We start from the raw sequence: 23088 nt of genomic DNA on the forward strand, positions 1-23088 counted from the left end.
TGGAAATCTATGGACATGTTGGAGATAGGAAATCAATTTAGAACATCATGGCGTGCTATGCTTTGAAAAATGCATAGCAGTAATGTAAAGCATAGACAGTTTAAAGTCAATAGGCTAAAAACCATGCAAAACCAGCAGCATGGATGGAAGCAAATCAAGCACTTCCCCTGCAGAAATGTCTTGTTTCTCTAGGAATATAATATTGTATTCTCGTTTACATTTAACTGACCTATAACATTCATTTACAAAGTGCAATATAAAGGAGATATGAAGGGAGGGAGAAGGCAGTAGATTCTTGGTGTGTATGTAAACAAAGCCACACTGCGATGCTGCCTCCCTCACTACGACTCCATTCATTTATCTGCATTTTGCTACTAAAGTTTATTGATACAGACCTGTACTCTCCTCAGGCATTTCCTGAAAAGAGCAATACAGGACATGTGCTGCTCTTGTAAGTGGGGTTTATTTTGGCAAGATCTGAGGACCTGGGGATCGGGGGGAGGAATGTATCCCAGGACCAACATTCCAAGGTTTAGTTGTGGTATTCCCAGTGGAAAATGAAGCAGTGAAAAAGAAAAGGAGTTTTGTGCTAACAGGGCCTCTGGACATCAGTGTAATTGCCATTTCCCCTTTAGCTTCTTCTTTCATGTGAGCGGTATGGTGTAAATTTTTGTCTGTGATTTGTCATTTTCATAGTTCTTAAAGGCCCAAAGCAAGCTCTCACCCCCACCGCTTCCCCTACCTCCAGCTGTCTCTGTACAGCTGAATACTGTGTGGACGTCCAATCAGAGTTACACACAGCGCTTCTGGCTGTGACACACAAGTTTGTGACAAGTGCCTCTCATTTATTAGCAAAATCTTACTGGAAAAACAAGCTGTTTTATGTTTTCTGTCTGGAAAATCCGTGTTCATGTGCTGCCTTACCTTCCAGAGTAGCACAGCTAACAGCAAAAAGATGAGGATTCCCACCAGCAGACTGATGGCGATGATCCAGCCCACTACGTAACCCCTGGGCTCCTGACTGTGGAGAGCCTCGAACACCAGCTGGAACACAACAACACTTCAGTCAGTTAGTGAGTCACACTCAAATACAACACACACACACACACACACACACACACACACACACAAGCAGGGACACATGATGATTAAGCACATTAAGTCATGTGCTTCTAATGATGCAATGTAAGTGCAACAACAACAGCCAAAACCCATCTTGTTTCAGTCTGCTTTAGCTGGAGTCACAGCTCATGACTTGATTCAAGAGGAGCAACATGTAAAGCGAAAATACAATCAGACAGCATGGAAACTGGACACTAATGCAATTATTATTTTATATAGAACACATCCAATCAATCAGTCACACACACAAGACAACACAAAACAGTCAAAATATGTAGTTTCAGTTTATAGTGTACAGTGTCAGGTATCAAGCCTCGCTCTTTAGCTGACCCACATCACACTGGGTGGTGACCTTTGCTCCACATGCAACAAACAGGCAATATCAACAACTATTCACAGCACAAACTGTAAACAACTTGTGCTGTAAAGCATGTTTTTATTCATATAATAAGTGATCATTTTTAACCAGGCTAGCAGCATGGCTCTGCTGACGGCAATGTCAATCTGTGGGTCAGACTGTCCACCACTTTGGTCCAGGCTGAGATATCTACAGTAGAATTTGTCCAGTGCAAGAGAAAGTATCTATAAAGCTAATGCCATCCTCATCAGCATCTACTCTGTAGATTGTGTTCAGTGCTAATCAGCAGATACAGTATTACCACGCTAACATACTAAACTAATAAGGTGAACTTTATACCATTACTGTACCAACTAGACACCAGCATGTTAGCGTTGTCTTTGCAAGCTTGTAAGTATGAGAATGTTAGCATTTAGCTCACAGCACCATGGTCCGTAAGTACAGCCTCTCAGAGCTGCTAGCCTGGCTCTAGACTTGTAGTCTTCATCATTAACTCCAACTGTCTAACAAGACGTTCTCTTTTCAGTTTTTTTTTTCACTGGCATTAATATAGAATCATAGAGCTAATCAGCAACAATGACCAAAACGCAATGTCAATGCCAAACAAGTATTCATTTGATCAGTGTAATTCGGAGTAACATATCGTCCACTCCCTTTTTCAATTTGGAGAATGATAAAATGATTCCATGGCCCAGAATGAGGCTGATTCTGAGTCTTATCACGTTCATTCTGGGAGGCTTGGCAACTCTTTAAAAAATAGCTTTTTTCCACAATGAAAAAAAAAAAGCTCCTCAGCCTGTTTCTCATGACATGAGTGAATGCTGACCTGCTGGATCATCTGTCACTGGCAGCAAACTCCGTTCACTTCACCCAATGCACAGTGTAACGCTTAACTACATGGAGGGAAGTAGTACTACTTTGGCTTTGTACTGTGAAAATGTCCCTTTGAAGCTATTTGATATTTCTGTATATCAGTTGTTTCCAAAACAATTACCTTCATCACTTAAATTGATTTGCACTGAATTAGCAGTGGTTAATTGCATTACTCCGCGCCACAGCTAAGCCTGCTTTAATGTCAGCATTCAGGCCTTAAATGAAAAACAACACATTCGCTACGACCATGAAAGAGATGAGTTCATTTACTAATGATCGTAAACAAAGGCAAATAATGTGTATTCTTCCAATTGTCACACAATTCTGTTTAATTTGTTACTGCAAACAATGGTGGCACAATCTCAGAGCAGACTGAGGAATGTCACTGCTCTGATGTTCAGTGCTGCATGGGATTTGAACACAAATGTGGCATGAGACGCCAACTGTGAGGCAAGACAAAACTAAGTGGACAAGCGAAGAATAATCTCTCTGTTGAATAGCTCGCCACATTAACACCTCCCCCCTACTCCAAGCTCTGGAATCTAACTGTTGTTATGCATGCCAAAGTGCTTGCGTGAACAAAAAAGATGAAAGCTCGACTGGACGTTGCTCTCTGACTTTCCTGATATAACTTGTGCAATCGGTTAATTCTGGGAACGTGCGGTTGAATGTTAAGTTCGTTCAACTCGGCTCTGTGATGCTAAGTGTGTGACTTGGATACTTACAGCAAAATAAACATATGGATTTGTTGACATGTCACGGGTGATAAAAAGCGAGTGTGGCATTCTGCTGACAAGCAGGAGGCTTGCTGCGAGCAATACAACCAGGGACCACAAATTATACTTTGCAGTGTGTACTCTAGCCAGCAGTGATCCTGAGGGAAGAGGTAACTGTGTTTACTAAAACCCAGCGGGGTAATAGTCACTGGAATGAGCACACTCACTAGGAGTCGAAAGACTGGCATGGTATGGACATATTCATAGCAGGTCTGAATTTTCCGAGCACGTCTGGAGTTCAGGGTCAGCGGGGCTGCGGCACCACAATCACTCCACATCCCACTGCAAGCATACTGGGTGCTCAATATAATCATCACATCTGATCTGCCGGGCCATTCAGTCACTCATCAAACAACAGTGGGGGGAGGGTCCGCCCTCGAGCACAGCTGAGGACCCCGAAAAACAGCCAATATAACGTGCCATGCAGTATACCTACAGTTCCCAGCTGTTCCCTGGACTCACACCCTTTATAAATGATCCAGATTCCGTCCTTCAACCAGAATCGAAGCCCTAAGCCTCGAAAAACATCAGGCTCTTCAGCTGCTAAATGCTCTGCTATGTTCACCAACTAATCGCTAATTTTTTTTTTTTTCTCAATGAGCATCAATGAGCTGAAAGGCGCTAAAACTGTAATAACAGCTGAGGTGAACTGCAGCGTGTGGTGATAATTCTCTCATTACATATATAAAAATATTGATTAGAGCATCTTTAAGTGGATTACGCATAATAATCTCACCAATGATACTCTATAGATACAATACATGTGTTTTTGGTTCTATGAATTGTATTAGTGGTGTCAGTGTAGGTAGATGGTGCATTAACTGTTGATATACTCACAGAAATGTCCTCTGGCAGGCCTTTTGGCACCTCCATTGCCTTGTCATTGACTTGCACACTGCCCCTCGTCACAAACTGGATCACTGAGGAGCTATCCTGTGGGTTAAAAAGGGGGGATTACTGTTGCTCTTAGAATTACAAGAACCTGTAAATGAATTTATCAAGCTTTTGACACTTTTCTTACCCTTTTAAGAATTTCAGTGTTGAGCAGAAGTTTTATATCTATGCTCAATGCTTCTTCTTTTAACTGTGGACCCAGACTGCAGGAAATTGTCATACACGCTCTACCAGGCCGGTCACAGTCCTTTTAAAAAAAAAAAAAAAGAGAAGAGGAAAGGGAGGGTGGGGAGGAAAGTGTGTGGGAGAGAGAAGGATGTGTGATGAACAGATGTTGCAAAAAAGAAAAAGAAAAAGAAGAAGAATCCTCACAGGGGGTGACTGTCAGTGACCTCTGAAATGTCAAAGTGTAATGTGAGGGCTGCATATTTACCAAGACTTTGCGTCCTGATTTGGTGAAGAAGGCAAATATGGAGTGGAAGATGCTCTCTTTGTCCTGGGGGATGGTGCACGGTGTTGGGTTCCTGTGAGGGGTGCAGTTGCCTCGACCTTCGGCTACCTGAAACATATCAGTGGTAGAGGAAAGTAGAGTTGTGTTGACTTAGATTTTAGGTAAAATCCTATCTGATGAATATAAATGAAGTATAGCAGAGTTGAGTTAATATAGGATGTGTGGCATGAAGATTTAGGAAACCAGGGTTATTTGAGTTTGACAGCAAAAATGTGGACACAAGCACTTTTGTCAACTAAACTGGCCCAATCCCACTATTGTTATAGGTCTCCAGGGCTCACAGGAAGTTCTCCCCAACGAGAAGCTGGTACCCCTCCCAGACAGATTCCCCATATGGAGTGATTTAGAGGTGTCTGCTTTACTGCTCAGTCCCCCGGGGAGCACTTCCCCTTTACCCTCTTCTCTGTCCCACCTAAAGCTTGGAGGTGGAATCTCCTCTGGCCTTCCACACTGCCTACTCTGCTACCACCCAGCATGTCTGAGCTTTAATTGTTGCGCTTTCTCATGTCCTATGTTACTGCTGCCATTGTTGGTGTGAAGATTCATAGGCTCCACTGACTTTAACCTGGTGAATTCCCCACAAGAACAGAATTGTTGCAATAAATAATGACGATTGAGGGTTTTGTGTGGAAGAACTAGAACATATGGAGCAACAGACAGGAGCTTGTATATCATGTCTGGACAAATGGAGGTCTGTATTAAATGTAAGAATATCTGCTATAAAGTATAAGTGTGCGACTGTCCGGTTTGCCACAGGGCAGACGCAGTGTTAACAGTGTTTATGATGGGGATGGTACGGGGCAGTAGCCAGGTCTGCAGGTGTCCCATTCCCATTTCGTGCAAGCTGTCTGATCCCCTGAAAGTGGTTCCAGATGGGATCTAGGAGGGTGGGATACAGTCAACCCCGTCTGCCCATTCACAGAAAATACAATTAACAGCTTGAGCTCCCCCATGATCTACCTATATGAAAGGGAGCAATGCAAGGGTTAAGAAAACATTTAAACCCAGCGGGAGTATTGTGTTTCTTTATCTAAATGCAAAATGTTGTGAAACAAAATGGTCTGCTAGCTTCAGTAGCAACGTCAACACTTTCGCTTCGATTTTCACTGGCCCACTGGCGCCTCACACTAAGCAAATTGCCAAAGACATGACAAAAAAGCCCACCCGTTTAGCAGCTTTCTGTACATAAAAGTGTCCTCTGAGGTGGATACAGGCAACTATGCCATAAAGGGAAGCAAGACCAACAGGCATGGACTGGATAAATGAAATAAAAATGTGGCTGCCTGCAGGTGAATAAACTAATAAATAAGGATTTGGGCTAGATAAATAATGTAGATAGACTGCTGTTGGCATCCACCTGTGTTTCAATGATGTGGAACATGTCAGCTCCGTTGCCAGCCAGCCGGTTGGGTATCCTGATGTCCACAGTGGAGCCAGGCAGCCTGCTGGGCCCCTTGTTTATGGCCTGGAACCACATCACACAGAGACAGTGAAAGGAAAAGAGAAGTGAATATAGATGAGGAAACGTAAAAAATACTGAAAATCCTATATGCTCTGCGATAGTAGTACCTGGAAGGTGAGATTGAGAGGCTGAAAGTTGCACTCCATGTCTTCCAGCTGGACGAATCGCGAGGCATCGATGGAGTTTCCATACACGAAGGAGCTCGGTGTCACCACCCTACAGACAACGGTGAGAGATACCAGATGATGCATTAACAAAAAAAAGGCTTAAATGCGCATAGAAGTATTATTAAAAACAGTGTCATAAAAATTTCTGGCTTCAGTCACATTGTTGGTTGGAGTTTTCTTTAGGAGTTGAGATATAAGTCAGAAGAGTTGAGCTTTGCTCTGAGGCCTCCCTCCACATTAAAGACAGCGCACACACAGCAGCCTTATCAGATGTCAGAGCTCTGGCAGATTTGGGCTGTTTAACATCTCTCTCCCTTCTCTGTGAAGCAGGGCTATGATAAAGCGTTCAGAGATAAGGCTTTTCAACTTGATGTGCTCCATACTGACAAAAGCACTCCCTCTATTCCCAAGAGCAAGCAGATGGGCAATAAGTTCAAGTCTCCACTGGAACGCGGTTGTTCTTACCCAGTAATGGTTGTGTCAGTCTCATGGACCAGAGCAATGGACAGGTCCAAACTGTTGTCGGAGAGTTTGTGCTCAGGATTGGCGCTACAACAAACAAGTAACAATGCAGCTATTCAGACATTTTTAATTTTGAGCACAGGATTGAATTCTACAAACACCAATGAAAACCATATTTACTCTATGGGGCATAAAGGTAGACACATTTATGAGTATAAATCTGCATTCTAATTCATAGGAAACCCTCATTAAAATATTGTTAGGTATGAACTGAAATGTGACCCTTAATACTTACCTTTTTGCTTGAACTAAGAACTGCAATGTGTCATTCACCCCAGAGAGCTGACTTGTGTCAAAAATCACTGCAAAATGATACTGAAGAGAAAAAGACAAACCAGAATGTCACTGACTGCACTCTCAAACATGAAACTGTTTTCCATGTGACACAGTATGTTTGCTGTGAGATGCTGCATTTTTTTTTTTTTTCATGCAAAAATGCCAAAACACAACCACCTTCTGCACACCCACACACTGCGCTTTACTCAGAAATTTTGACATAGTGAATTTAGTTCCATGTTGCTCGGCGCTACCTTAGTCTGTGCTCTCATGAAGGGAAATCCCACGCTGCATTTGAGGAAGTCCAAATCAACAAGCTCACAGGAAATACCCTTCTCTTCCTGCAAAAAGACAGATAGACACGGGAGTGAGAGGGAGTGATAAAGACAGACAGACTGGAGACAGAGTGGGTGACACTCATGGAGACACAAAGAGGAAGACAGAGTCAAGGAGACACAGACTGTGACAGGGAACAATCAGTTTAGATAAGTTCACAGGCAAAAAGCATCTGCAATGGCTGAATGGTAACATTAATGAAAATATCATCGATAATGTAATTTACTACATATGCATGATAAAAAGTCTGCTGCAGCTTTAAAAACACAATCACAGACACACACCTGCCAACATTTACAGTATGTGCAAAGTTCATTGTTAGAAAAAGACGATATATGTAAAAGAATAGATTCTCGTGTCTTATTTAAGTTCCAAATTAGGTTAAATGAAGAATGTACAAAGTGGTGATGGCACACACACACACATCTTAGCGGGTGGGTAATTGGACAGCCTCCAGGCTGTGTGTTTGGAAGCTTGTCTAAACAATATGGAGCTTCACCGGCTGCGCTGTGTAAACACTCGGGCCTTGACCCTATGAGGAGTAAGAATTCTTTTAGCCGGAGTTCAGTGAGAGTCTGTCAGCCGAGCTTGTGTGCTAGGAGCATGAAAGACGGCAGAGATACTTCACAGTTATGACAAAAAAAAAATAGAAAAAAGAAAAAAAGGAGACTAGTGCTTCTGGAAGATTTAGCAGGGGGCTTAAAGTAAGTCATACAAAATATCTGCATGCTTGTTCTGCTGCCCGGTTCGAGCCTGTGTTTATGACATGTTTCCAAATGTGATAAAGAAAAGAGGCGTGAAGGTTGTGTCTCTGCTGACATATTTAAAGGTATATAACCATCCACATATCATCCACACTCCCATTCCCCTTATTCAGCAGATTCCCAGTGTCAGTCTGGGGTGTGGCTGTGCCCTCAATCTTCATTAAGTCAGCTTAAATAAGCACTGTTGCCTTTTACATGGAGACTAGAGCCGGCTCTGTGGGGGTGAGAAGGGGTGAGAGACCCCAGAACAACTGGCAATGATGGAATTTCCTCTATTTCCTGTATTCCTCCATGCTGCTGTGCAAACACTGCCTGTCCCGTGGGGCTGGGCAGGATTGGGGAAGTCAGCCTGTTTACCCATCACCCACCTGGCAGCCCTTGAGAGAGAGCAGAGCACTCAGACATATGGTGTGCCGGGCCTCCAAACGACAGAGTCTGTTTGTTCAGCACTTCTTCACTTTCTTCCTCTTTGCTTACTTTCTCTGTTCTTTCCCTGTCACGAACAAATACATGCTGAGATTTTCACAAGTGGCAGGACCATTAAATATCACCGTGATTGTTTACCCTGCTTTAGTGTCAGCTGAAGCCTCTACTGGAGCTGTATGTCAGTGAGGATGACGTTACACAGGAGGCCCGCGGTTCTGCATGTTCTGCATGTATCTTTACACCTCCATCCAATTTGTAAGATGCACTGATATTTGTACATTTGGCCTTACTTTGGTCTACCTCTTCCAAACCACTGTCATCGCCTCCTTCGTACTCTCTATATGACGAGCTACCTTTGGCTTTCGTGGCATGTGCAAAGCTGCGTTTCACAGCCAAGAAAACCAGAGGTTCATATATTCTCTTGAAAGGTCCGCTGAAATTCACAGCCTCACACATTTCTCTGTTGCATTCCCAATTTCTGGGCTCTTCACCACGATGCTCATTTCTTCCAACGTTTAAATCACTAGAAGTCAGCGGTGGAAGAAATATTCAGATCCTTCATTCAAGTGAAAGCGGTAATATCTCACCATGATCACAGGATCATGGTGAGATCTCAGTTTACAAGTCCGGCGTTTAAAATGTAAATTCAGTAAACAGAAGTGTGACAAGCAAAATGTATTAAAAGTAAAAGTACTCATTACGGAAGAAGGTCCCTTTCAGAGTGGTTGAGTTGAGATAATGAGCCCATTTCAATAAACACAACTATAATATAATACTGAAGTTTCAGATTTAAGTGCATTAAATCTGCAAACTGCCACATTAACATGTGAGCAGTGTTTTAATATTGTAACTGCCAGAAATGTGATGTGCAAACATCTGCTACACCTCTGCCCTTAAAAAAAAAAACACAGACTACTATAAACATTTGAGAGATAAAAAAAGAAAACACAGAAGCCGGCGCAGCAGTCTCTGTGTCCCGCGGGAGGGGAGGCAGCGCTCCTGAAACCAATTCACCTCGACGGCTCTCTGACAGCTTGTGTTGCAAGAACAACACAGATAACACACCCCACTCTTAAATATGAGGGGAGTACACATCCGCGCTTTGCTCACTGGAGACAAAGCCGTAGGGGAGGATTGAGAGAAACTTTCTCACCTCAGACTTCTCCTGCAGTAATTACAAATGTCTCAAAGAGCATACGGCAGTAAATCTGCTCAGTGGCCTCTTTGTCATCTCTTCATACTCTTCACTTCCTGTTCCCTTTTGTGCAGCAGGCCATCCTGACTTATCAGGTTCCCAAACAATATGAGGCCCTGTTGCTGCCGGGAACCTGATACTTAATGTCAGCCCGGTTCATTAGATTAGCTATGAAACTGAAACTGAAACACTGTTTTTCTAATAGTTGCCTGCAGCATTATTCCATTTAAATTCAATTTCTGCTTTGTTGGGGGGTTTTAAATCATGCCACGGCTTTGGTGCTTTACAGAGACGGTCTTATCCATCACAGGTTTAAAAAAACCCAGCTGGTGGATAAACATAAGGTCCGTCTTGAGGGGGAAAAGCCTTCCTGATGGATGCTGATCCTGCGCTCCGTCTGACGTGGCGTCTCTCTCAGCTGTGAGCGGACCTGCCGTGTTCTTTGCGACAAGTGAGCGAACAGACGTGAGCGGAGGCAGAGGTGGCTGCTGTGAAATCCATCCACATACTGTGGGGTCGCAAGGAAAATCTCTCAGGTTTAATGTGGGATGGCAGTGGGTAGATATTTCTTTAACAGGATGCTGAAATAGTTTTCTGTTACAGGTCAAAGAGCGTGAGGGGCAGGTCTGATCAATACCTCCATTAACCCTCAGTCATTATCCTTTGCAAAGCTGCATTTACCCCGTTCAGCACGGCCTTATGGGAGTCTTTTGACACTGAATAATGAAACAATTTGAATGGTGCATAAATCAAGCGTGAGGCAGTATGAAGTATGTGATTTGTTCTCATGAAAACAGCTCATATGTTGTTGACATGGTGCGTCTGTCTTGAATGATTCAAAAAATGACAGGTCAGCCAGAGGAGCTGCCCTGTGAGACGGGACAGCTGCTGCTGCTGCTGCTGCTGCTGCTGGGGCTCTTCATCCTTTCATCTACAGGGCTGCATTTATGGCTCAGTCGAAGCTTTAAGTTCACGCAGGTCTGTCTTTTTGTACGCTTCACTGTTTAGACTGAGCTCCTGACACATCATCAGTCTTTTTAAATAAACCGTCTCTGAGAAAATGTACATCTCAGTGGAAAACTGACGATATTCAGCTGATATGTGCGTGTAAAATATGGCTATGTGTATCATTTCAACCTCAGACCCCCCCACCAGATTTTAGAGATAAACATGAACACCTGAGTAAATAAGCAACAGATTCTCCAGGAGCCACAACAAACCTTCTGCCAAAAATTGATGTAGAAAACTTCTCTGGAGAAGTTGAAGTAGATGTTGGTGTCGTAGGCGTCGTCTCCGGCGTTAGAGATGGTCAGGTTCAAGGAGACGTTCTTCACTCCCCCGAGGGCCAAATGTGGCTTACTATGCACCCTGATGGGAACATAAAGTAAACAATGTATTTAAGAAAATAAATAAAACTTCTCATAACAACTGTGGGATGTTACAGGGAGGAACAGTGAGCGAAGATTTATATTAACAAGGGAAGTAAGTTTGTTTTATTTCGAAATTTTTACTGTAAAATAAGTAAACAAAGAGGAGAGCCCTTAAAATAGAGTATGTGATTGTTTCTGCAGAAGAACAAATATACACAAGAAAGAAAAATGACAACTGGTTACCATGACAGACCTAAACTGTCACTAAATGCACAGAGAGCAGATGACACACAATAAAAAGAGAGGGAACTCCCTAACTATGGAAAAACATATGGATATCCTCCAAGCATGCGTCATGGTTCCACTACCCACACCCACATGGCCTATGACGTCAGCTTGCTTCCTCAGTACAGGAGGAAAAGGCAAAGACGGGGAAGGAATCTAAACTGTGAAGTTGAAAGTTTTTACCCAGAAAGCAACAGCTTCCCGTGAAGCCTCAGGTCTGCAGCGCAGTCGTCTGACAGGCAGTTCTTCTCAAACCAAGTCTGAAGAGGAAACAGTAAAGTACACAGTTGATATGACCTCATGCTGTCCATGCACTGAACACACTGACTTCATATTCAGACTAGGGGGCAGTGTTGTGTTGCTGTTGGAGCTATCCAGGAGATTTTTTTTTTTTTATCCAGGAGGGCCTGAAGTCTTTACTCTGTCTGATCTCTATTTTAATTAGTCAGAGGATGAGCTTTGGTTTGAGGCTAAATCATGAAAGGAAACTTAAGTTCGAGCGTTGAAGTTCAGTGAGTTTCAGATAAATGGATTCTGTAGGTGCTGAAAGATGCAAATCCCTCACTTTTTCAAGAAGTGCAGACAGTGGAGAAACACATGTGGGGCAGGTTAGAGGTGGTTGCAAAGAAAATAAATGAATCAGTCTTTTTGGACTCCACTCAAGAAAAGCTAACACAGAAAATAATAAGCTGGTAACTAACACCAAATCATTATAACTTCAATTTGAGCTATTTCCTTCATTCCTTCTGTGGTCCTTATGTCAGGTGTGAGAAGAATTTCACCTCAGTCAAATCAGGAAAAAAAAGGAAATTAACTGTATCAGAATCAGAACTGCTAGAGAATAATTGTGTTCCTCTTGACACGAGAGCAAGATTGACATAAAACAAACACTGTTGCAACTTGCATGAAACTGCACTATCTATAAAAGTGCAGGATGATACGGTAAATAAAAAATGAGATCGAAAGCGGCTTCAACAGGAGAATAATCATGATCTTTTCACTCTACGCACTTTTTTTTTTAAACCGTCTTTTTTTTCCAGTGATGAAAATGAAAATGAGATGCCCTGAGACCTTCAGCAGCTCCATTTGATATCATATTAATCCTTTTTTTTTTTTTACCTCATTCCTCACTGCGATCTTGTTTCCTTTCCTCCATCGTAGCACCGGAGTGAGCGCGGGCAGGTCTCGCTCCTGGTGTCCCGTCAGCACATGCTTCCCCAGGCTGTAGGCCACCTCGAACGTGATGGCCGTGAACACGTCCTTCACATCTTTCTATAGAGACAATAAAGCACAAGGCTATTGCAAAGAATTTTGCCCGACCATAGACACAAATCTGTTAGAATTAATTTTAACCTCAAAGCAAGAACTGGCACGTAACAGCCCGGATGATTATGGTAATTTAACATATTTCTCTAACTGACGTCTGGAGCAAAGACTGAACACACTGCAGATTATCAGAACTTTATACAGTGTGGATATAATGTTATCACTGTAATCACTGAGCAAAAGATCCCCATGGTTGTATGCAGATGTAAGTAGACCGGTAAACCACAAGATCACCTTAATCTCTGATCAATATATTTCTTTTCTGTCATTTTGCTGAAAGTAGTAATAACAGGGCCACCACTAAATGTTTTCAGCAAAGTGAACATGAAGACCTCTTTCTTTAAAACCTGCTGGCTCTGCCTCTGAGAGCTATCTTTTCGTTTCTGGCGGGTCCATCTGAGACCACAAAAGAAGTGTTTAATTTGGCACCGGGTTTGGAAACAATGCAGACAGAATGAAAACAGAGCTAAATGCGATCAAATCCCATATCTTCATTAGATGACAGCGCTGAAAGACATACATGGGAAAAGCAGATACTGATGTTGCTTTTTCATCTCTTCTGTCCATTATAGCCACGCTCAGCTCTTTGAAGGCTTGGTGTGTCTGACTCTCGTCTTAATGTCTAAAAACTGCAGCAAAAACACACGCATAGGCAACCTGCGTCCCTTTTCCAAGCTGATGTCTACCAACACGGAGCCGAACCCACAATATAAACACAAAGGGGTCTCCTGTGTTTTCCGGTGGTCACTTAGGCCACTCGTTCTTTTGCGCTTTCTCTCTTTTGTCCATTATCAGACCTTTTTCCAGTGTCCACCCACCCATCCTCTTTCCTCGGGCAGGGCCGGTCTGGGCTTTGGACACATTAGGCAACAGCAGTGCAGAACCCACCCAACTCATCAGCAGTGAGAGAGTTACAGCAGGAAAGAGCAACCGTTAGTGCAGGACGTGAACAGACAAAAACAGAAGATTTGGGGCTCACTTGGGAAATGGTGCTGGACACAGATAAAAACGTGGCTTTGCTGATAATATCAAAGAATTTGTAGCGATTTTCTGTCATTATCTGGTTGGCTCTACAGTTGGCGGTTGAAAATAGGGCTGGAAATAGCATTTTATTTATTTTCTTGCTTTATCAACTCATTTGTTCATTTATGAAACTTTCCAAAACCCAAGCTGACATCTTCAAATTGTTTTGTGCAACCATCAGTTCAAAACCCAAAGGTATTTAATTTACTATCACATAAGACCCAAAACAAACAAACAAAAAATCATATTTGAAAAGTGGAGCCAGGGAAAAAGCATTTATGCTACGCTAGCAGCATTCCCCTGTGTACGGGCTGCAGCTCGCCATGTACAGGAAGTGTTGATGGCAGCATGTGCGTACCAGATCTGGTATCGAGGACAGTATAAAGATTTGTACGGCTTTGTAATACTGAACACTCTTAGCAGTGAGCTCACGCATCTGCACTACTTAAAGCAAGCTAATCTTTGTCACACTGTACCTAAGTGAGTTTTTAAGGGTTGTAATTCTTTCATTTATACGGATTTTGGTTCCGGCACTATCCACTACACCACAGTAGCCCTGCTCAAATAAGGCAGGGTAACGCAGATGACAAAAAAGACTTTGACCTCACATCCATCCCTGGTGTACAATTCATGCCTCATTGGAGGTACAGAGACGGTGTTGTTCTAAGAGTAGGCCGGCTCAGCTGGGAGGTAACATGACACAGTGTGGTAGTCAGTGCTGGACGAGTGGTGGTGTATACAATGTAAGGCACTGGCAAAGCCCTCGGCCTCAGTAGCCATTAACGCAGAAAGCTTGAAATGGCCCCTGTCCTCTGGCCTCTGAGTGAACTGACCCCCTGGGAGTTCACTGCTTGGGTCTCCAGCCCCAAACTCCCACCGCTTATCTCACATTTTCACAAGCCACAGGAGAACTGGGGGACATAATGACTTGAAATGAAAAGCTGTGTTTTTGCACAATCTCATGCTTTAAGAGAGACTTTTATGTGCAAGTAAATAGGCATAATCTTTCCATTACAGTAGTGTGCTGTGGAGGGATCTATTATTGTGCATGAAGGGATCTATTATTGTGCAGATACAGGATGACTTTCTTCTAGAAGCACAGGCCTACAGACTGTTAACTAACTGGAGAGCTCCCAAGACTCACAGAAAGCTTAGATTAGAATTGCCAGAGGCTGTTCAGTAACACTTGGCCTAAGCTTTTATTATCCCTTGATCAATGCTGCCAATTGCCCCACCCAAATCCACGCCCCTGGTCCGGTCATTTACTCCCTCCTGACCCTGCTTTTAATTCCTGTATTTATGGAACAGAGGAGTTCCTGAGCTCCAGCTGAGAAGGACACCGGCTCGTGTTAACTGCCTGCTACCTATAATTTTATGGAGAGAAACCCAACAACTGTTCCTTACATGACGGCAAGTTTACAAGAGAAAACTTGTGACAGGTCGTTCTCGACTTAAAGGCCTCCACTGTGTAAATCCTCATGCAAACATAAAGGCTGCTCTATCTGATCTCAGATCAGATACAGCAAGTCTGGGATTTATTTTATTTAAAGAACATTACAATGAAAGTGGAGATATGAAACAGGAGGTTTCAATAGTGTATGGCATTTGAAAGAAAAAAAAAAAAAACATTCTTCCTCTGACATACTGTTACAAAAAGCTGAACTCATGAGCAATAAAACACACCCTCGCTCAGTTTAATATAGTCAGGGGGTTTTGCTGCAAAAGCCTTGGCCAGTAGCTGATGATGGCTATAGTAAGCTAATGAGCCAGTTTGCCGACTTAATGACTTTTGACCGACTTTTCTACTTGCGCTCAGTCACACTGTGGTTTAGCATGTCACAGATAAACACTTCAACTGTTTTTTCACAAAGTAGAACACAGTAAAAGCACTGCAATTGTTTTTGAGAAACTGTTGAGAAACAATTGACCAATCAGAGCTTTGTGGGCGGGGTTTATAATGTTGATGTCATTAGTGCGGTGTACGTGATTCTTTCAGCCCCATTCATCAGGTTCGGGTCATTTATTTCTATCTGACACATGCAAAAGTGAAATTTTACACATAGTGTGATTGTTGAAGGATTTTTGATTGAATGGTTTCTTTTTTTTTTTTACATTGTCCCTAGAGTAGGAAATACTGCCAATAAAAAAGGTAGATTAGATGGATCACCTAAAAACAGTCTGAACCCTCTCATCATCCCATGGACAAAATTACTTATTAATGGTTCCAGTCATACTGTAGAGATGCCAGCAAACTCAGTGGGAAGCAGCTGTTTTCCAGCAGTTCCCACCATACTTTGGAAACTGTAAATTCTCAACTATATAGGACCAAAATCTGCATGTCACGGCAGTGCGGATCTTTTATGACACACTTGATACACACTCTTCCTCCCAGTATGCATATTCATATAGTTAACTCACAGGAAAGAGGACAGCTTGCCACTCTGCGTGTTTTGAAAGAAAACAACTGGGAATCAAACCTTCACCTACACTTTCACAACACCCTCTCTTTGCAGAACAAGGTTTCTGCCAATACACTATCTCCATATTTATGTTCACACTCAGGACACATTCATTTAGTGCAGCAGAGAATAACTCACCCCCTTACCAACCATTCTTTCCCCTTGATTTCCCTCTAAGCTGCCTGTATGACTTTTTTCCTACAATTTATGCTTGCATGTTTAAGCAACATAGAAACTGCGGCTGAATGAATGAACCTGACTTAGTTGAACATAGTTTATAGATGTCAACCTGAACTGTAGCTGAGCTGTACTTGAGCTGCACTTCAGTGCTGCAAGCTCTGATTCTAACATGCTAATCTGATCAACAGGATGGCAACGCACCAAGTTGCCCTCTTCATGCTCACAGAGCAGCTCCGCCGTGGTGGGTGCGGGGAGGGTGACGTAAGGCTGCAAGAGGCTCTGATCCTCAGTTTAAACGCCTCATGCTTGGCTGAAATGCGCAAGAGCCTCTCTCTCAGCCAAACCGTTCCCTCAAAAGCATATAGCCTAAGCCCGGCCGTGGGAAGTCTTTATTAACTCGTGAGCGAAACGCGCACACAGCTCTCCTTTTTAGGTCAATGGCTGTTTGGACGACTTGCAGGTTGAGGCCATTTCATTCAAGGGCTAAACTCCAGGGAATCTTAAAAGCTTTTTAGTTAAGTGATGAATGGATTCAGCCTGTCAAAGGTTAGGGTTATGTGTGTATACTGAGACAAAGGGAGACAACTTGAAATTGGAAGAATTTACAGTAATGTCTGCAGCAAACGGCAGACACGCACTCAAGCAGTTTATCTCAGCTCGTCTTTGAAAAAAGTCTAGAAGTGAGTCTATTACTGAAATGTTAAGTGTGTAACCCTCCGCCAGATCGACTACAGGTCAAACTTTAGCAGCTGCTCATCTCACAATAGGTTAGCAGATGTTGGGAAGCCTAGAAATAACAAACTGTATAGGAGTAGGAAAGAGTGTCATCCAGTTGTTTTGCTTAGAAACCTTTTTGGAGAAGTCAGCTATGAACTGCTTCACTCTGTCCTAATGCTCCTAAATCTTTCACAACATGTGTTGTGGCAGAATGATCAGAGTCTGTATCTGCTTTGTCACCATAGCTTCTTAAAATAAAAAAAAAACTGCAATTCATAAAACAGAAGATTAGCGATCTATTAATAAATCACATGGTCCATCTTCATATTTAACTCAATTCTTTTTGGTTTGATCACATCTTACTTGATTTATCTGCTGTGAACACCCTTTACATTCTGCTAAAACCCCCAAAGGTGCAGCTCCTCACTTCACTGCTGTTGCCAGGGCATACAATCAGTAATAACACATGAATACCTTCCTTCAAAGACAATGTCAAGGACTCCTGAGTGAGGACGTGTGCAGTGCAGAATCTAAATCTGGTCATTTTGTCCTGTTGTTTATGTCCTTTTCCTCCTGTTGTTTTGTTACTTTAAATGCGCCTTCCCTTCAGTTCCTGCATCCATTATTGTGCGCTCTTTGGCCTGTCATTTCAAATGAGTGTTTTTCTGAGTGTTTTTCTGCCTCAGAAAAACACTCAAGAGGCAGTGTTTTTCTGCCTCTTGTAAGTTTTAGTTAAATAGATCTTGTATTTTTTTGTCACTTTACATATGTTTTTATCATATAGGATTAGCTGGTGTTATTTCAGTATCATTCTTTTTTTACATTTAGAGGCAGCAGAACAAGCTATTAACCCAACTCTGATCACCTTATAAAGCTGAGTTTGCGAACCTGTAAGTGAATAGTTACATATTCATATTTATCATATTCAATAGTTAAATGTCATATCTACACATCCAATTGACACCAAGCAACATTAGCATTCATTTGGAATCATGTTTCTGGCCACCTATGGTTCACTAACTCTCCTACTAGCTCTATTTTGGTCTCCACCAACTCTGACAGCTGATTGCTAAGGGCTAACAACTCCTGAGGGGAATATCTAGTTATTCCATTGTGTTCACACTGTCTGTCTGCTATTTGGTCCTTCACATGTGGCACAATACGGTGGGTTTATCCAAGCTTTGTGACTGAAAAGAGCTGCCTGCTGAGGGTGGAAATGGCAACGACAAAACTGTAAAGTTGCAGGCCGTAAAATCAAAACAGTGAGCTCAAAGGTGCTAAACAAAACTGCAAAGAAGCTTTATAATTCCCTGTGGGTTTATCACTAGTGACTCCTTTCAAATCACATGAAGTTATCTGATCCATTGCAAAAACATCAACACATCATCAGTGTAGCTATAAATCTGCAATAACTGATTTTTTTGGCCACTTGGTAGCAGCAGAAACAAGTTGTGAAACAGCTGTGTCCAACTCATTAATTCAAGTCCAATATTCACTCTTCTTTTAGCTCTGGTTTTGGTCTTCACCAAGTCCTGAGGGAAATATTAGGCTCTCTAGCTGCTGAATGCTCCACTGTGTTCACCACCTGGTCGCTAACTTAGTCTGCTCACTGCTGATTGGTGCTGACAAGATACAGTGTGTTTGAACCAGACAAGCAAAGTTGTTTAGGTGAACTGCTAAACAATGAGCGGTAAATGAGGTAATCAGTCTCTGTAGGTTCATCACTATAAGCGACTCCTTTCACTTTGTCACATTGTTTCCACCCTGTCATTTGATATTGTGTTATGATATGGAAATATAGATTATTAAGCAAGATGTCTTGTCTGAAAAAAAGGACATGAATCTATTTAAGTAATAATGTTCTTAATAGCAAGTCTGGAAAAAATGATACAAGTCGACAAATACTTTAATCCCTTCATCCTGTCCAAACCAAATAATTCTGACTAATGTGAAAATGCCATATTACCAGTCATACCAAATAAATGGAGTATGCCTTTGAAAATGGTTCATTCAACATGTAGCCATGTTTACTCCGACCGCTGGAAAAATGATTCAGTCTGTCTGATGTTAGTAATAGATGCTGTGATTCTCAGATGTCTGTCCAGCCTCACACACCAACCTGATAAATCACACACTTCACACACTCCACAACCTGTTGTGCATAAAAACAAACTGTTGCCCAGAAAACAAACTGAACTGACGGAGCATTTCAGACGTGCGCACAGCAGAGAGCCCAGAGTTGCTGAACACTGTGCCTAGTACCAAAGGCAAATATGTTCTTATTACTGAGAGCTAAGCCAGGGATGGTTCTGCTTATTAAGATAATTTGGTTAGAAATGAAAACAAATGTGTGGATTTACCAGGCTGTACACTCACGGTAATTAGGAGTAAATCATGCTTTCAGTAAATAGTGGACTGGTCTTGCCTACAATGAATTTTTGCACAAATAAATTAAAACCCCTTCACTCATCATTGTGGCATTTGGACCGGATGGAAAAATGAGGACAGGGGTGTATTTTAACATCAGAATTGTTAGTACAGTGAAAGTGTGAGTCTGTCACATGGTCATGGAGTCATAACGTTTGAATGTAGAATAATATTTTGTTCTTCATTTCTAAATCTCCCCCATTCCCCGTTCTTACCCTCCCTCCATGTTTAAATCATTACTGTCTCATTTTTTTTCACTTTTTCCCTGATTTGTGTCCAGTTTGATATTTACGACAAACATCAAACACTTGAATGCCTCCCCTCTACCTTCACTGCCGCGAAGAAAAATAGGATACAAGAGAAACAACACAAAGAAATGCTGCTGTATATTTTCAAAGACAGACCTCTGTAAACTAAAAGAATCCTTTGTACAATTTTTAGTATGCTGTTTCTGTGAAAACATAACTCAACCAAATCCTAACCTTTAGCAAGACTGAGTGTTGCTAGATACGCCAGTGTGTTGAAACGTCTCCCATGAGCAAACACATATTTCCTCCTGGCGAAAACAGAGGAGCACCGTCACGTAACTGACAGGAAACGTATACCATCTGTACTGTCATGCATGAGGCCGCGTCGTGAATAAATACCAATAAATACCATGTTGCTCTCAACGCATCACGCACGTAAAACATTTATTTGCAGAAGTACACACTGACTGTTATTCAAAATCCTCGTCTCACACACCAATGTTCACAATCTGGACCACACAAACAAACACACACACACACACACACACACACACACACCCCTCTTTGCTTGAGACTTTCAGTAAAACGACTCTCCGTTCCATAAAGATCCCATGGGTGCAGATAAGGAGATATATATACGTCTCTTACGCCTCGGAGGATCCAAGTGTATTGAATTTATTGCTTTTTAAAACAATGTTCACGTAAACACAAATTGCAGGAAACTTTTATGGTCTCACATGCATCATGAAGAAGGCATTCAACATTTGACCCTTGGACAGTTAAAACCACAGCTGGGATTTATAAAGGAGGAGAGAAAGGTGCCTCATTTCCCCGGTGGAAATTGGCAGATGGAGTAGGTTTACTGCTCAAACATACCAAATTCATCAGCGTGTTATTTTTACTACAGTCTATCAACAACAACTTGATTTAACGCCAACTCTAACTATAACTATATCAGTGTAATATCTGGGTCTAAAAAAAAAAAAAGAAATCCAGCCAGCCACCTATAAATACACGGACGTCTCATATCTCAGTTCCTCTCCACTCTGCTCCCACATTGTGATACTCTCAACACATTATTTGCTTCTGTGCTATTTTCAGTCTTATTACTGCATCTCATTTGAGAGAATTACAACAGTCTACACTCTTGAAATGACCCTAAAGCTGTAAAGTTGAGCCCTAGAAATTCAGGAGCAGTAAATTAGTCTAAACGGTCCTGTATTACAGCCTCTTCATTTTCCAAATTCTTGACCCAGGGCTCCCGTCATCATCATGTCTATCTACCTTTAACCCCTCGCTGATCTCTATTGTAACCTGACTGATGAGTGTGGAGTCACCACAAGGACACATGCAAAGCTCTCCTAAGAAGCAAAACAAACCTTTTGCTGAAAAAAAAAAAAAGAAGAATCCAGATGAGGTCCTTTTAAGGAAGCAGCTCAGTGGTTTGAGAATCAAACATGAACAAGGTGGACTTAGTCACTGTTTAAATCAGTTTTATGTTTAAGGCAATAATGGGAAGACAACTAATAGTGCTACTACAAATAATAAGAAATATCACAATGATTTCAGACACTCAAATATAATGGCAGGGGGTGAAGATAGTGTCCTAGGCAGCAAATATGGAGAGATTTCAGACACAGATGGTGTTTTATTCCTAAAGTTATTAAACTAAAAGCATCAGAATTACATTACTGAATTTTGTTGCCATTTAGAAAAAACAGCAAGCATCTGAAGACTTCCGGTGTTTGAGAGATTAACTTCGCTTAACATCCTGATACATACTCCTTCTACATAAACAGGATGCTTGTTATCTTTACTCTCACTCAGTTAATTAAAGAAGAACAGTGAAAGAATAAGGATTCATTTACAACAGTTCACAGCTGCTGATTTCTCATGTCATGTCTTGTCATTACAAGCTTTTATTGAAAATTTGCATTTCACTCTCAGGAGAAACCCACCAGCTGATAGATGACATGCCAGCAAGAAGGAGCAGCTCTTTTTTTTTTTTTTTTTATGGAGTTCACTGTGTTTGTGAGCTTGAGTCTATTCCATCCTGGTGAGAGAGGAGGTCTCCAGATGCTTCCTGCAGCTGATTTCGTCACTGTGCACAAACCCTGGAGCACTTTTACATGACTGTTATTGTTGGAGGCGTTTAAGACAAAACTTGCAGCACAAATTAGTCAAATGAGGGCAGGTTAGAGTCACTGCCGCACATAAACAAATGTCTGCTGTATACATTTGTTTTGCTTCCTTTGTGACGGATCTTGCCCATTTATACAGGAAGCAGAATTTTGATGCTGACGCCACCGCATCAGGAATATACACTAATATTAACAAACGGGTCAAGTAATGGGAAATGATGACGGCATCACCGCCAGGAAGTTAAGGAAGTGTCAAGAAGATGCAAAGTGATGAAGCAGCCTTTTGTTGTATCCTGGTTGGTGAAGCACAGGCACCATCGCATCATGACGTTCTGACTGTGCACGCAAGCGCGAGTTCACACTGAACACTCGCATGCACGTTTCCTCTGCAGTGGAAGCGGGAAACATGGCAAGAGAAACTCTTTCATTGTGGTCAGACTTGGCCACCCATTACGCTGCCTTGCAATGGCACTGTGTGGCAGAAACGCGGCCAAAAGACTGCGGAAACATTCTACCCAGCATGCCTAGCTGCCAAAATCAACAAATCATCAAATTTGTGCCGTCTTGATATGAGTATCAACGATGGATTCACTATGGCAACAACACAGGGTAGGACTAATGAGCAGCCATACCAAAAATAATAGCTCACTTATATCTTAAATACACACGCATGAGAAGAAGTACATGGGCAATGTAACTTGTTTTACTGTAACAAAAGTCTGTAAGTCATGCACTCCCAAAACAAGCCTGGAGAAGAAGTGTCTAATGTTCACTCTGGCATGACCATGTAGGGAAATCCTGACCAAAATATTACCCTGAGCTAAAATTAACCTGAATAGCTCTTTTTCAGAATCCAGTAAATGTTATCACTAATTCTCACGGAAAAAGGATTCAGCTCAACTTATTTTATGCAACAGTGTCTATGACATTTTCCACTTGATATATTATTGCAGCGCACTGCTGTAGTATTTTTTTTTTCATGATATTCTTTATAAATAGGTGCTTGACTTGCTGCCATGTGTAATAGAAACAGCTGGGTTTGATTACCTTCTTGCTATACGCTTTCATTGTATCAGATCTCTTGGCCTGAGGTAAATGAAACCGGGGCAACGGCATCAGGGGAATTGCACGTTTCTATTGAACTGTAAAAGAGGCAAACAAAACAGGCATTGTGGCGGTGGCCCAGCTCTGGTGTTTCCACGTGCCAGACAGTGTTGAGGCTCTGGGACT

At 42.1% G+C, this 23088-nt stretch overlaps 1 protein-coding gene across 1 annotated transcript in view; it reads right to left on the bottom strand.

Annotated features, from left to right (window-relative positions):
- The window catches only part of itga9 (integrin, alpha 9), a 47283-nt gene that overhangs the window by 2978 nt on the left and 21217 nt on the right, over positions 1 to 23088 (bottom strand). Inside the window, exons 16-27 of the mRNA XM_056396014.1 lie at positions 12457 to 12609; positions 11521 to 11597; positions 10903 to 11050; positions 7216 to 7302; positions 6921 to 7000; positions 6629 to 6712; positions 6104 to 6212; positions 5892 to 5999; positions 4457 to 4582; positions 4151 to 4270; positions 3967 to 4062; positions 925 to 1044 (exon numbers count right to left, since the gene is read on the bottom strand). Coding sequence (XP_056251989.1) covers positions 925 to 1044; positions 3967 to 4062; positions 4151 to 4270; positions 4457 to 4582; positions 5892 to 5999; positions 6104 to 6212; positions 6629 to 6712; positions 6921 to 7000; positions 7216 to 7302; positions 10903 to 11050; positions 11521 to 11597; positions 12457 to 12609 — 1308 coding nt within the window. The remainder of the gene's footprint in view (positions 1 to 924; positions 1045 to 3966; positions 4063 to 4150; positions 4271 to 4456; positions 4583 to 5891; positions 6000 to 6103; positions 6213 to 6628; positions 6713 to 6920; positions 7001 to 7215; positions 7303 to 10902; positions 11051 to 11520; positions 11598 to 12456; positions 12610 to 23088) is intronic.

Source organism: Seriola aureovittata, chromosome 14 (assembly GCF_021018895.1).
Source record: "Seriola aureovittata isolate HTS-2021-v1 ecotype China chromosome 14, ASM2101889v1, whole genome shotgun sequence".
Taxonomy (NCBI): Eukaryota; Metazoa; Chordata; class Actinopteri; order Carangiformes; family Carangidae; genus Seriola; species Seriola aureovittata.